The sequence below is a fragment of the Tursiops truncatus genome, chromosome 2 (genome assembly GCF_011762595.2).
Source record: "Tursiops truncatus isolate mTurTru1 chromosome 2, mTurTru1.mat.Y, whole genome shotgun sequence".
NCBI lineage: Eukaryota > Metazoa > Chordata > Mammalia > Artiodactyla > Delphinidae > Tursiops > Tursiops truncatus.
In genome coordinates, this window is record NC_047035.1 from 102,850,885 (window position 1) to 102,865,675 (window position 14,791).

At 36.0% G+C, this 14,791-nt stretch overlaps 1 protein-coding gene across 4 annotated transcripts in view; it reads right to left on the minus strand.

Annotated features, from left to right (window-relative positions):
- Window positions 1–520: 520 nt before the first annotated feature.
- The window catches only part of RORA (RAR related orphan receptor A), a 929,914-nt gene continuing 915,643 nt past the window's right edge, over window positions 521–14,791 (minus strand). For all 4 annotated transcript variants that reach the window (XM_073801103.1, XM_019947598.3, XM_019947590.3 and 1 more), the window contains 4 exons: window positions 14,592–14,699; window positions 12,673–12,783; window positions 11,623–11,735; window positions 521–9,990 (listed from right to left, as the gene is read on the minus strand). In XM_073801103.1, coding sequence (XP_073657204.1) covers window positions 9,826–9,990; window positions 11,623–11,735; window positions 12,673–12,783; window positions 14,592–14,699 — 497 coding nt within the window. In that variant the 3' untranslated portion in view covers window positions 521–9,825. The remainder of the gene's footprint in view (window positions 9,991–11,622; window positions 11,736–12,672; window positions 12,784–14,591; window positions 14,700–14,791) is intronic.

Consider the following 14,791-nt stretch of genomic DNA (forward strand, 5'->3'; position numbering starts at 1 on the left):
AAAGTGTGGTGTGCATTCAGGATTTCTCCCCTTCTGCACTCAGGACAGGTATCACTGATCAGTCATGGCCCTCCTTTAAGAATCCTCAATTCTGCATTTCTGGCAGCTACTATCAATCAATAGACGTTAACTCACAAGTTGAAGTTTCTTTCTCTCCCTTTTCTGATCAAAGGGTAGTTTGATCCTTGTATATGTGTTTTGTCCCCTGCAAAATAGAAATGAATTATATGTTTTAAAGTACTACACTATACACCAGTGCTTCCCAAACCTTAATAAGTAAACCAATCACCTGGGGATCTTGTGAAAATGCACATTCTGATTTAGCAGGTCTGGGGTGGTGCCTAGGATTTTGCATTTCTAACAAGGTCAAGGTCGCGGGTGATGCCAGTGCTACTGGTCTGTGGACCACACTTTGAGTAGCAAGGTTCTACTACTCCATTCTCTGGAGACAAGATGTAAGTTAGAAAACTGTACAATGCAACTCAAGAACCAAGAAAAAAGAAGAAAAACAAGGCAAGTGTTCCATTAGAAGCTGAAATTTTATTATAGGATAACAGTACATAAAGCACATCTAAAATTGATGTGTTCAATGCACTTTTAATAAAGGTAATGTAATATTAAAGGTACAGTTTCTAAGTACAATATAACAACATTCATATTAGAATGAAAATCGGAGTATTTAAAAGACAACATTAAATCTCTCTTTTTTTACAGCTTGTATGTACAAAATGAATCAAAATATTTTTTTTAAATTCAGGACTCAATAAAATAACAAACAGCTGGAAATAAGCAGACTACTGTAAGAGTGAATTGAAAAGAAAACCCAATGTAAGTGAAAAGTTGGATGATCCTCTAATAAAGATCATTAGCAAAGTTTTAGTACAATACTATTTTTAGGATTCCCATAAATGGCTTGCATTTTTAGTGTGGCAGAAAAAGAGTTTTTACATACTGTACACAAAACAGACAGCATATATTTATAGGTACAGTATTACTGTTTCCAAACTTGCATGTATATTTACAGAAGGCTGAGTTTGTTACTCACAGAGTTTTGTGAAATTTGTGTGCTTAATCCTCAAGACCTACACACAATTAGAATCAGCATTTCATGTGGTCTTTTAAAATGTGGCTTTAATACTTAGTTGTAGAAGAAAGTTTTAACCATAAGGCTTGGCATACTTTATAAATTTTCCAAAACAACCCAGGAAAAAAGTCTGAATTGGGGCATACTTTTTGTCATTTAACAATGATCAAATGCTGACATGTTCTGGCCATTGTGCAGACACAAAGAGATACAATCTCTATCCTCAGGAAGCTTAGGATACTAAATGGTGCTTTAAAAAAAAAAAAAAAAGGTTTCAATTCCTTTCTAAGCGAAGCAATAAGGAATGACGTGATTTGTATTAAAAGAGATTTCTCCCTAAACTGTAGCCAATTCACTTTAAAAGGTTAACTATTAGCATTAGCTCTCATTAACCACATGATTGCATTTATAATTAAGGTAACAGCAACTCTTCCATAAAAATGGAAAATGTCTAGAATTGTGGGTAAATATTCAGTGCATGGAAGCCAATAACCATGGCTTGAGGATTTATCACCTTCAATTACAAAAAGTGCAATAAACAGAAACATTTGCTCTATATTTATAAATTGCTCAAAAATCTTTGCTAAAGATCTTACAAATTCAGTAATATTACAGAACAATTCTAATCAATATTTAATAAGGTTAACTACATCCTTAGTTAGATATTTGATATACTTTGATTTTTTAACAATGCCGATAGGTCTTGGAAGAACAGGTGAAAGAGTTTAACTAAGCTCATTATTAAATGACTTTTAAAATGAAGGTCCTTCACTCAGTTCATGGAACTGGTTGAGGTCATGTTAACACGGAACACCCCTTGTCAAAGTTGCTTTATGGTCAATGTTCTGCCATGATATCGGACGTCTATATACTTCTCATGGCTCAGGTAGGAGGGGAAAGGTTTATTCTGCCATCAAGCCACCAAGGATACTTTATGTAAGTGCCTATTATCTATAATAGGAGCTAATACATAACTCTGCCAGGTGCCAATAATAAGGTGCCTTAGTAAGAAAAAAAAATATTACTCCATTAAACTAGAGTGTTTCTTTAGGACCTTGAAGGCCTGGCAAATTATTTTTCAGCTTAGGAGATATGGTATAAAGCCAAGTAGCAAACATAAAGTAAGTGCTAATACGTTTTTATATATCCATATTTACGAACAAATTCACCCTATAGATGTCAAATATCCATACTAAGGAAGTAATTTTATCCTAATTAAATACACTCTAGAATAATTTATATAATGATATTATGTATTTAAGGAGAAAAGCATGTCCCAAATCCAGCACTCTGATACAGCTGCCAGTTGGGCACAGGTAGAGATATATATATATATATATATATATATATATATATATATATGTATATATATATACAAATATATAGTTATACTCAGTGAAATTAACAAGACCCAAAGGTGGTATTGTCTAGGAATAAAAGGGGTTTTTTTTTTGTTTGTTTGTTCACAAAAGTAACTTATCTAGCACCACACATCAGAAAAACACAAAAATAGCACACTCTAGTTCTAAACAGCTATGTCTAAAATAGATTATATAGTAAAACCAGTATCATACAGCATATTGTGGATTTGATAAACAGATAAATATTTGCACTGAGTAGGCTGTTTATAATATAACATTTTCTTATCTATACAGAATGAAAGCCAAAAAGTTAACTGTATAGAGATGTGCAGAACAACATTAAATATTATGACTCAAAAGCAGGGACGAAGGTAAATTTGAAAGAAGAGTAAGAGAGAAAATGTTTACAGGCCATTACAAGTTCTTAAGTTAATAGTAAATAAGGAATCAATTGCTCAAGTTGAAGAAAGCAGTAAACAAGAGATTGCATTTACATGCAGATGTCTAAAATTTGTATTTTTTTAAGTCTATGCACAGAAGTCATTTGTTTTATTGCTTGACATTCAGTTATGGCTAGATTATTTAACCTATTTTTTTTTTTTTTGTACTTTGGAAACAAGAATATTGTTAAAGGTGCCATAAAAATGGACAACATTGAAAACGGTTTGCAAATAAACCACCTAACACTGCAGTTCTTTATACATATTAAAAGCCTTGTCTGGGGTTTGTCGTATGTTAAATATATTTAAACTGGGAAAATATGTTGTAGCTTGAAGCCTCCCATTGGCCCAAACATCCAATACAAAAACACATCTCCACAAAAGGAGCAGGCAGACAATACAGGTACATTTAAAGAAGCAGCCAGCTAATGTCCTAATGTTTAAAAATTTACCACTGTTTTATATGAGATTTCAAACCATTGTGGATAAGGAGAGAGTTTTGGATTCAGGAAGATGTGTACAGTACATACGGATTTTGTGTGTGTGTGTGAAATCAGATTCACTATATTGCTCAAGAATTATCTGCATTTACATATGCAATCTGTTCAATGATAACCAAGTTCCTAGAGATAGTATTCATCCACATTAAAGTAATAACGAGGGAGAACGGAATCACACACGAATACTGCAAAGAATTTAGTTGCTCTTAGAGAACAACATAATGGCACGTGCAGCATGTCAAAGCTAACAGCAAGAGATCTTTCATCAGTTCTTAGAAGGGAAAAAGAAGTGTGATATTACTAATGTGGCAAACACACTAAATGTCAACAGCAAACATGGATTTTCTAGGCATCTACTTAATACTCTCATATTCACCTTCTTAACATAAGACTCCATGTTATGTTGCATTGCTGAAAAAACATTGTTTCTATTTGGACTGAATATTCTGTCATTCATTTATAAATAAATAAATGACTGAATGTATTTATTGCTCTAAGTTCTGAAGGTCTGGTTAAACATGGAGATTCTCCCCCCATCTACGATGTCTCCTTGGTATGAAGCCAGGCTTCTGGATTATTTTAAAAGCTGTACTGAGAGCCTGACAAAAATGATCACAATTACACAAACAAGCAAACAGACCCAAAAGTGAAACCAACTGCTTTGTAAAGAAATTGCTTGCCAGCCTGCTCTTTTCTTAAGAATAAACAGTAATAGGAAGGTCTCTTTTGTCCAATCTGGTGGAACCTCTTTAACAATACTACTGTTTTGGGAATACAATTAAGATCCATATCACAGACTTTTAGTAACAGATGAAGATTTACTGTTGCAATTGCATTTATAGGCATATAATTTGATCCACAGTATAAAGTTGTTTTTATGGGGTTCTGCTGTGTCATATCTTTGTAAGTAAGAAGTGGCAACCAAATGTTATAATATGTATGTCAATAACGTCTGTGTGTGTATATATAGATAGAGAGAGAGGGAGAGAGAGAGAGAGAGAGAGAGAGAGAGAGAGAGAGAGATATCTGCCATTTCCCATAGTCTTTATCATCAAAACAAAGTGATGGTTTCTTTTTAATCTAAACACATGGAAAGTTATCCCAAATTTTGCTTTTCCATGGTGGTAAGAAAACATGTAAAGCTTCTTCTGAAAGTATATTCTAGGTGTGCAAGAACCAAAGCCAACAATTACAGTGATGTTCATTGACCTTATGGAAAGTAATATATCGAAATATTACTTCCAAAATGTTTCAAAAATGTAAAATGTAACACTAAAAGCTGGCTCACATTGCTGTTACACTGGTGGGTTTTGTTTGTCTTTAAACATTAGCTCTCGTACAGATTACAAATGCGGTAAGTAGAAGAATCGTGTTACATAAAGAGATTTTTTTGGTTTATTTCTAGAGGAGAACATGATGAAAATGGGAGTTATCTGCTGGTATTTGGGGAAAAAAAACCACAATGTTTCATCTTTTACCTCTCTCACTGCACTGATAGGTAGGGCTCTCATTACTGCTTTAAAAATTTTTATCCATGCTATATAGGATTTGGAATAATAGTTTTTAACATATAATGCTATAAATATATTTATCAAGAATATTTTAATTATTAGAGAAATGGTAAGTGGATTGGCAGGACTGTACTCTGAATGATGCTCTTTGTTGATATATGACCTATTAATTTATCTTTTGAACATACTGGCATCACTTTGTACTGCTTTGGAAGTTATTCAATGTTTTTAAGCATACAAGACTGAAGAACGCATACATTCTGAACAAAACAAAATGAACAACAGTGAAGTTTATACACACGCGCAGTTCTACACAGTTCACTTGTGCCTTGGAGGGATAGTATTATCATTATTATTAACAATACAAAACACAATTTTGTCCCAGTAGTACTGGCCACCCTGTTTTAAGAGTTTTAGAAGATCCCTGAGCACATTGTTTCTGACTCTTAACCCCAACTCCAAAGTGATAGGGCTTCTATTGTTGATATCAAGATGGATTGTCATTCACAGTAAGTCAATTGTAAGGTGCTTATTTACCCTTTTCTTTCACCAATCAGCACAAAGAACTGTCAGAAAATAACTTTTTATTATTATTATCTTCAAATAATAGCACTGGAAGGACACATGATTTAAACAATCAATGTTTGAAACAGTGGCTTTAGGATTATTATCTGGCTGCCCCTCAACAATAACAAGTGATTCAGTCGACATTCCTTAGCCAAAACCAAAAGGCAAAAAACCCACAAAAAACAAAACAAGAAACAAAACCAAAAAAAACTGTACAAATATGTATTTTTCCCTGAGGGATCAAGGTACACCCGCAAGTGCTCTATGTACATATTGCACTAGAGAGGAATGAAGAACATGTGCAAAAAAGCAACAATGAGAGAAGCTTACATCCTACTTAAACCTTTTCATTAAAGATTCTACTAGGTTGTTTTGCAGTTTGGAATGTCGGAACACAAACAGCTATTCCTTAAGTCTAAAACTAAAAACACGTATTTCTACTATGGCACATTCAATGAAATAAAAAGTTTTCCAAAGACAGATAGACAAATTCCATCAAGAAAATAATACAAAGTTTGTTTGTTTGTATTTTTTTTTTTAGAAAATTACATTACTTTCTTTCTTTGTTTCACATTACAAAATCTTTTTTTTTTTCTTTACACAAATCACATTTTATTGCAGGAATATTTCAAGTGCCATCAAATATTTATAGAAGGGTTAAAAAAATAGAAGTCTCTCTAAAGTGGTCCAGACAAGGCTTTGTAGAGAATAAATCTTTTTTTTCCATCTTCTAGTTTTGATTTAAGTATTTTGAATACATTTTCTTTTCCATTGACACTTAGTAGCCTAGAAGCGGTTCGACACACACACACATCATACACACGAAAACCATACACACAGACATAAACACACACACACACACACACACACACACACGCTCCCTCCTCATCTGACCCTCAGCCCACCCCCATACACTCACAGAGATCTGAATATCCACACTATAAAGAACAACCAAACTTAGAAGCAGTGTCTTAAGTCATGTTTTCTTTAAGTTAGAAAGGGTGAATTAGGATGCTGAAGACTTAAAAAAAAACCCCACACCTTTAAAGCAAATTGGGATGCTGAACACTTAAAAAAAAAAAAAAAAATCCGTAGCTTTAACCGCAATTTGCAAACTGCCCCCAAAAGCACTTTCACCTGCACTTTTGATTTCATTGTGACCACGGCCAGTTTCTTCACAATATAATGCAATCATTTGGACACCACTGTAACCGAAGGTATTCAGGCTCTGTGCAAAAGCCTTATTTACCCTATGTTAAAATATTGTATAAAAGGCATTACAGCAGCCGGGATAACAATGATGTGATTCCAATCTTTAAAAGACTATTGGACATTTAAGATTAGGAAATTTTAATTATAAGAACGATTAATAATAATTGTTCTATATCACCAAGTATTTTGTGTCATCACACAGGTGTTTCTATAATAAGGAAGAAAATAAAAATACAAAGTTTTTCACATCCTTCTCTGTACCTCATATTTTTTTCAAGAGATTATTATTTAACTTCAGATCCCAACTTCGATCCGAATAATAGTTGTTCCCTCATTTCACCTAGCACGCCTCTATTACTCTCTACTCTGTTCCTACACTGTCGATGTACTTAGTCTTAAAGTCTCACACCCTGTATTTCTTTCACAAAGACCTAGTAGCAGCATCATGTCAATGTATCTTGGTTTACTCTAAAAGCAATGTCACCATGGTGTGACTATTACTGAGATTAGAGCATTTTTTTTTTTTTTTTTTTTTTTTTTTTTTGCATTAGGTACATGCAAAATCCTTTCTGGGAAAAGGAATTTAAGTTCAACATTGTGTTCTCTCTCACCCTCAGAGAAGTTCAATTAGCTCTCATCATTTCACAAATGGACACTGGAATTAGGTTTAGTTGCTCTTTAATGCGCTAGCACCTGAGGCTGGTCATATTCAGAAAGCTTTGGTTAAAAAGAAGTTAATAGACTTTAATAAAACCATCCCCAAATTTAGTGAATCAGAATGACAAAAAAAAAGAAAAAACAAACCAAAACCAAAATAAAAACACACCATTTCCCCCCAAAGGAGAAACAACAGGAAAAAAAAATGGATAAATAAATAACCGAACTAAGCTTGGTACTCTTTTCAGAGTATAAATACTATTGATCTTTCAAGGAACTATGCTTATTTAAATAAAAAATTTGATTTAACCCTTCTTGCCCAAATATAAATACTATATGCTGATAGTTACCTCTCTATATAAAGTCCCATAAAGTTTTATATGCTTGTAAGAAATTTAAGTAAATATTACTCTCGTCTTCTGTTTATGGTGAAACCCTTACTATATTTTTGAAAAAACAATTTTTTAGATGTCATTTAGGCTTCATACACACTTCGGTGTGAATAATCCCGTCCCTGTTTCCAAGTCCCTCAGGAAACAATTCAGAAAGCCAGTGGAGTTAAAAACAGAGTGGAGGGCTCTGGGAAACTCGTGCTTGATGACCCAGCACGACAGCAGGAGCCGAATTCCTGCAGAAGATTTGGAAGGGACCCTGGTGGTAGGGGATATGCTTTCTTCGCTGTAACCGGGCTGCTTGGAAACTCCCACCTTTACACTATGGGAAATGTTCTCTTTTCTATACAAACATGGTCTTTGATGGCAGACCAGAAGTTTGAATCCCACTCCGAGTGTGACTAAAATCATCATCTAAATGCCTACATCCCCAAAGGTCACCTATTTTAAAATATGCACACTTGTCTAACAGACTGTTCCTTCTCCCTTCCCCCACTGGGAATTGTTAAAAAAAAAAGCCACAAAATTAAACAAAAACAACTCAATATTTCTCACCTGAACACAAAAGCCAAACAATCTTCTAAAGATTTAATAAAATAAATTACAGTCCACAGTTTTCTAGTGAAGATAAATACAAAAGTAAATGTTTGCAGCTTGCATCAACTTCACTTTAAAGGCTTAAAATATTTAATACTTAAATAAGAGAAACTGGTTCAACATCGCACGCCTCCTTTGCCCTCCTATCCATTGACTATGAAATATGGAGAACAGTGTTCTAGAATGACACCATCTAGAGGCAGTTAGTCTAGAAACCATTCACTCTGAGATAAACTCTCAGGGTTCCTAGATTATACCAAGAACATAAACATTCACAAAGTAAATGCTTCATGTTTTCACATGGGGAGTGTGCATTTGCTCCAGATATAATCTTTGGGTCCTTCTTCTAATAAAAGCTAGATTCTGATAAATATTCTGGTTACTGATCTGTTCTTAAAGCATAAGAACTCCAAGTTGAGGCTGAGTCTATATAACTACGCAGCTGTGCAAAATGAGCCTCCCTTCCCCTGCCTCAATGAGGTGGCATTTTCAAAAGCTTTTAAAAAATACTGTGCGCGAGGGTGTAAGTCCACAGCACCAATCAATCAATCACTCAACTTTGTATGAAGCATAAACACATCTATCCTTAAACTGACCCAAAAGCAAAGTACAATTTAGGGAGAGTTCTGTTTCTAATTCCAAATTCATGTGTAAAAAAAAAAAAATTAATCCAACAGCGTGATTTCTAGATATGACCAGCCAGTCTTTTAAAAGTAATTGTGTAAACAGCAGCATAAATACCTCCCGACGTACCTTCCAAGCCTTCTCAGTTAAACTTGTGTTTCTGGTGCACATGCGACACGACAGTGAACACGCTAGCATTTAATTTAAAGAAAAAAGGTGCAAAATGAAAGTGCCTTATCAATTCAACAGGAAAAGCTACACCAGTAACTACATTTTATATTAATTAAAACAATATATAAACAATATCTCTTTTAGCTATATATAGTCTTCATGCCCATTTACCCTGTAATATATTATAATGCTATTGTTGCTAGTGCTATGGACCCTTTTCGTGCCATCCTGCTGACTGGCAATAATCGGTGAAAAAATAAAAACTTCCTTCATGAGACAAAGAGCAAGTTGTGCAAAGTAATGCCGCAACCTCCGCTATGCACACCAGTCACCGATTAGTGCTGGACTCTCTGTTGTTACCGACAGATGTAGAAAGTCTGTGGGCAGTGAGCTACAAAAAAAGGACATCCTCTGACTTTAGTACCCGCCTTCTGTTGTAAACAGAGGTCAATGATCAAGAAGTCGAGACAGAAAAAGGGTCCATATCTGTAGGCATAATGGAAATCATATGCATGAGAAAAACAAGTTCAACTTTTATTTGTTTTCATTGTTTCCCCTCCTTTGCCTGACCGCGATCACCAAAGGATGTGCAGTGTGTTGGCGCTCCAGGTCTGTGCAGGGCCATATAAAGTGTCTCGGTTAATTTGTTTGTTTGTTTGTTTTTCATTGTTTGGACTTCAGACATTCTAGAAGTGCTTAGGTGATACATTTACCCATCAATCTGCATTGCTGGCTCAAATTCTGAAGTGAACAATTCCTTGTATAATGGAGGAAAATGAAGTCGCACAATGTCTGGGTATATTGCTTTAAACGCCATTAGCTTTTCTGTATGTCGTCCACATAAGGCTCTTAATGTAGACACCTTGCATATTAACTGTAAGTGGAAGAAAGGACATAGGGTCAGGAGAGAAGAGACGTGAGAATCAAAAATCAGGGCATCTGGATCATCTTCAACATTGTTTACAACGGTGAAACACACTTGAAGCAACTTAAACGTCTAGTAATAGAGGAGGGGTAAAAATAAATGATGATATAGTCATATCACAGAATACCAGGTATACATTAAATATGATTTTGAAGACAAATAATTTATAACCCCAAAACATGTTCATAAGCAAAAGAACCCAAGTGTCTCACCTCCTCCTCCTATTCAAACATGCTTTTTGCTCTACCATCCTGAACCCCGCCCTCTAGCACTGGGGAAAAGGAAGACATGTGGTAATAGAGAAGTGGGAAAGGGGACAGCCACCAGTAGGTGAGGTCACTGCAACTAGAGATGATGGCATCCCCTACATATTTTATGCAAAATGAGTACTAGTCGACTCCAGTGACAACAGGTTTCTTCTGGAGAAAGAGCTCTGCCTAGAACAAAGCAATTCTGGGTCTGAGCAAAAGGCCCTGACTGGAAAACAAACAAAAAAAATAGTCAGCAGGCCTGGTAGAAGTCTCAGCATTGACTATTTACCTGTTGAGTATAATAACATGACTTGCAAAAATGCTTTTTAAACTCTAAAGCACTGAACAGCACAAAATATTTATTATCTCCACCCAGAATAATCCTAACAAACATTTTCACCAGAGCATCGATCTTGGCCAGGTGTTAGGTGCTCTCTATAATCAAAGACCCTAATGGTACCCTTGCACTGGGGCAAGAAGATGGAGAAAAGTTCTTTTTCCTTCTCTTTCCCAATCCTGCCTCAGTGTCTCATTTAACAGGGGCAAAATCAAAAACAAAACCGCATTTAACCCCCCAGCTTCCCCTTTCTGACCTAACCTAGCTATCAGGAGAAAAGAAAGAAAACGGACAGGAAGAAAAATCCAAACCTTTCAAATCATCTTCTGGAACAACAGAACACATAAAATAATCCAAGAAAGAATAGGGCTGATTTTTCTAAGACCAAATACATACTACTAGCACTATCACTGAAGGATATTATCATATTTTAAATTGACATCCTAATTATATTTTTATTAAGACAGTAATTAGCAAAAATGAAACCCTATGCTTTGAATACAGGGTAGTAATGAGAAATTGATGAAGAAAATACAAAAGTCATTTACTGTTGATTACTAATGACTTTAATGGAACTAGAACTAGTATTAGAATAGATTAATTCTATTGTTTTAGTTCTTCATAACTTCGTCTTTCTAAAATCAAAGATTTAAATTCTAAATTCTCTAGTTTATATCACGGCAGAACATTAACTCTGCCTTCTGCCCATCTTTGATGGGATAGGTGGAGGATTTTTCAGAATGAATTAATGCTTTAAAAAAACTCTATCATTGCTCTATTATTCCAGGACACTTTATAACCAATGATAATAAATAGAATTTAACCTGAATATTGGCCCAAGATAATTTTTTGAAATGAGGATACTTCTCTCTTCTCAGTAGGCCATTGCTTACTGATACTTTTGGGGTCTGGTGGCATGACTTATAAATGTGGCTGGCGTGATCTGGGCAAGGGATAATTCAGCCTTGTCAGTTGGAAACCTCTGGCTCTCACCTTTGTTAGTATTCCATCTTCTCGGTGATTCTTCTGTAGGACGTGTTGAAGAGCTAGCTGAATTTTCTGTTGCAGCTTTTCAATTTTGACCTTTTCCTGCAGCCATGAGCGATCTAAATATGAAAAACCATACTCCTGAGTATTCTTCCAACATGGTGTCAGAACACCCCAACTCCTCCTGACTCCTAGATACAGATTATTACACCACACTGCAGAGTCAGGGACTAACAGGCCACTTTCACCCCTCTTTCAAAATTTGTTCCTAAAGGAGTGAAAAACTGATCTAGGACAGTTACAAAACAGAGTGTTAAGCCTTTCCATCTTTACTGACACTTGAAAGAAGGAAGGATCCTCCCTTTCCAAAAAGACAGCCATTTAAATCTAAGGCCATGCTCAGACGAGTGCAAATGAAACCACCATGGCCCTTAAGCCTTTCTAATAGTTATGTTTCTGAATGACATACTCATATCAATCCTGCTAAGTCTTTCTGGCAAATATGAAAATTGCCTTATAGTCCAAGGCAACTGAAATTGTCAAGAGAGTGCCAAATGAATTAGGATTGTTAATTTAGGATAAAGTCTTTATGTTTAAGAATTCCAAAACGAAGACAGCAAATTTGCAAAAGTGATTATCACCAAGAGGCAGTACTGGTTGAAAACATATATTAAATTCAGATAGGCTTGTGGATGACATCCAAATGGATTTTCTTTAAAAAGCAGAATGTTTTAAAAACCATGTTATCTTGGAGATTGGTGTTGAAAAGGGCACACCTACTCTACCACAGCATTTCTCTTGGTAGCAGGAGGTTAACTGTAGATGGGATTTTATTCAATTCTCATTTCTTAAGATTTTATCAGAATGGCATGAGGTCTTCTTAGAAGCGTACATGTATATGTATGTGTGTAGCAGGGGATTGTTGTCTGAAAAACTTAAAATTAGACTGAATAAGGTTGGCAGTCCCTCTGAATAGTCTATAACCATTGTAAGTTATGTACTTGTAGAAATTCTTTACCTGGACAATTTAAAAACCATTGTATTTGGTTATCTTACCTGCTGACATCAGGACAAATGCAGAAAACAATGCAATTTCATCTTCAGTCAGGTGCATAGAACATAAACTCTTTCCAAATTCAAATACAAAGCTAATAAAGTCTTCACAACCTGCCAAAATTAAAGACAGGTTAGGAGTTTGGTTATTACCCTAGGAGGAAAATATGGAAGAAGGTGAAGAGGGATCTAGCAGTTGAAGATCAGAGGGAATAGTAATAACATTTCTATAGTTTAATACTTTCAAATGTTAAAAGAAAAATCAGTTTAGCCACCATCACCATTACCACCAACATCGCCACCATCATCATCATCTGCAATAATGAGAGTGAACTTCTGTTGTGTGATTACTGTGATAGGTGCTGCTCTGAGAGGATTCTTTGGCGATTCTACTATTTCACAACAGCCCTATGAGGGAGGTATTATTGTTACTATCCCCATTTTAAAGGCAAGGAAATGGACTTGGAAAGAAAAGGAATGTGCTGAAGATTCCACAAGTAGGAAGTGACAGCCTGAGATTCAAAGCCAGCTACCTGACTTCAGAGCCCACACTCTTAACCAACAGAGTCTAACAGCTATAATCTAACTGAAATGTTAACATCACTCATTTTTTTGTTTTCTACTCTATTCTATGTATAACACGCTTAAAAATGAAAACAAGTGACACATTATGGTGGTAAAACCATTATAATTTTTTTTGTTTTTGGCCGTGTCACATGGCATGTGGGATCTTACTTCCCTGACCAGGGATTGAACCCATGCCCCCTGCACTGGAAGCACAGAGTCTTCACAACTGGACCGCCAGGGAAGTCCCTATTGTAACTATTACAGAACTGAAAACACAGAATGTGAAAGTCTCGTAAAATAAAAACCCACCCCCACAAAGCTGGTTAAGTTGGGGTCTGTTCTTTCAGATTTCCGTATTATGTACATATAGTTAAATGTCAACAGGCTAGGGACTTCCCTGGTGGCGCAGTGGTTAAGTGGTCCCCCCCCCCCGCAATGCAGGGGACATGGGTTTGAGCCCTAGTCTGGGAAGATCCCACATGCCATGGAGCAACTAAGCCCATGCATCACAACTACTGAACCTGTGCCCTCGAGCCTGCGTGCCGCAACTACTGAGCCCGCGTGCCGCAACTACTGAGGTGCGTGCCACAACTACTGAAGCCTGCACGCCTAGAGCCTGTGCTCTGCCACAAGAGAAGCCACTGCAATGAGAAGCCCGCGCATCGTAAGGAAGAGTAGCCCCTGCTCCTCGCAACTAGAGAAAGCCTGAGCACAGCAACGAAGACCCAACGCAGCCAAAAATAAATAAATAAAAAAAAGTGTCAACGGGCTCTTCTCAAGTATACATACCTTCCGTCATTTAATTGTTTTTAAAATCACTTAACAACATATCTTGGATACCGTCCCATTCTTCTTAATGACTTTGTCTTACTTTAAATTACAGAAATCTAAAATAATTTACTTTTAAAGTATATGTCACAGTTTCACTTAGCTATACTTTCTTTCTTTGATATCTCATTAACGGTTGCTATTTAACAGGTATGGAAGGGCAGACTTTTAGCTCCTTCCTTGATTTTATGTAGCAAATCACATCCTCTAGTTTATTGAATAATATATCCCCTGCAAACCTGGTTCTTAAAATCTGGAAGGGAACTGGAAGGATATAGAACATAAATTTCTTCGATTACCAATTAGATAAAATGAAACTCTAGACCCTTACGTGTAACATAGACAAAAAGCATTTGAGCTGTGTATATTTTCTACGGTGATTAACTATAAAGTAACATAGGTATAAAATCCTTTAACTCTTGTGTCCAAAAAACCAATCTCCATTTTGTTCAAGAAGAGCTTTCACCCAACTCCCATCTTTTCCCCTAGTCCTGATTTGAAGACAAAGCACCCAGAGATTTCCTTACCTAAGGATTTGAAGACGTCGGGGCTAGCATATTTCCCATCAAAGTACACGGTATTGTTCTGAGAGTCAAAGGCACGGCACATTCTGATAAATACCACCTCCAGAGAACCTGAGCAAAGGCAGAAACGGGGTGGGTTATTGTCTTGGTGAGTTGATTTTGACCACAGAGACCCCCTTCTGAGTCAATGGGGCTGGGCTTAA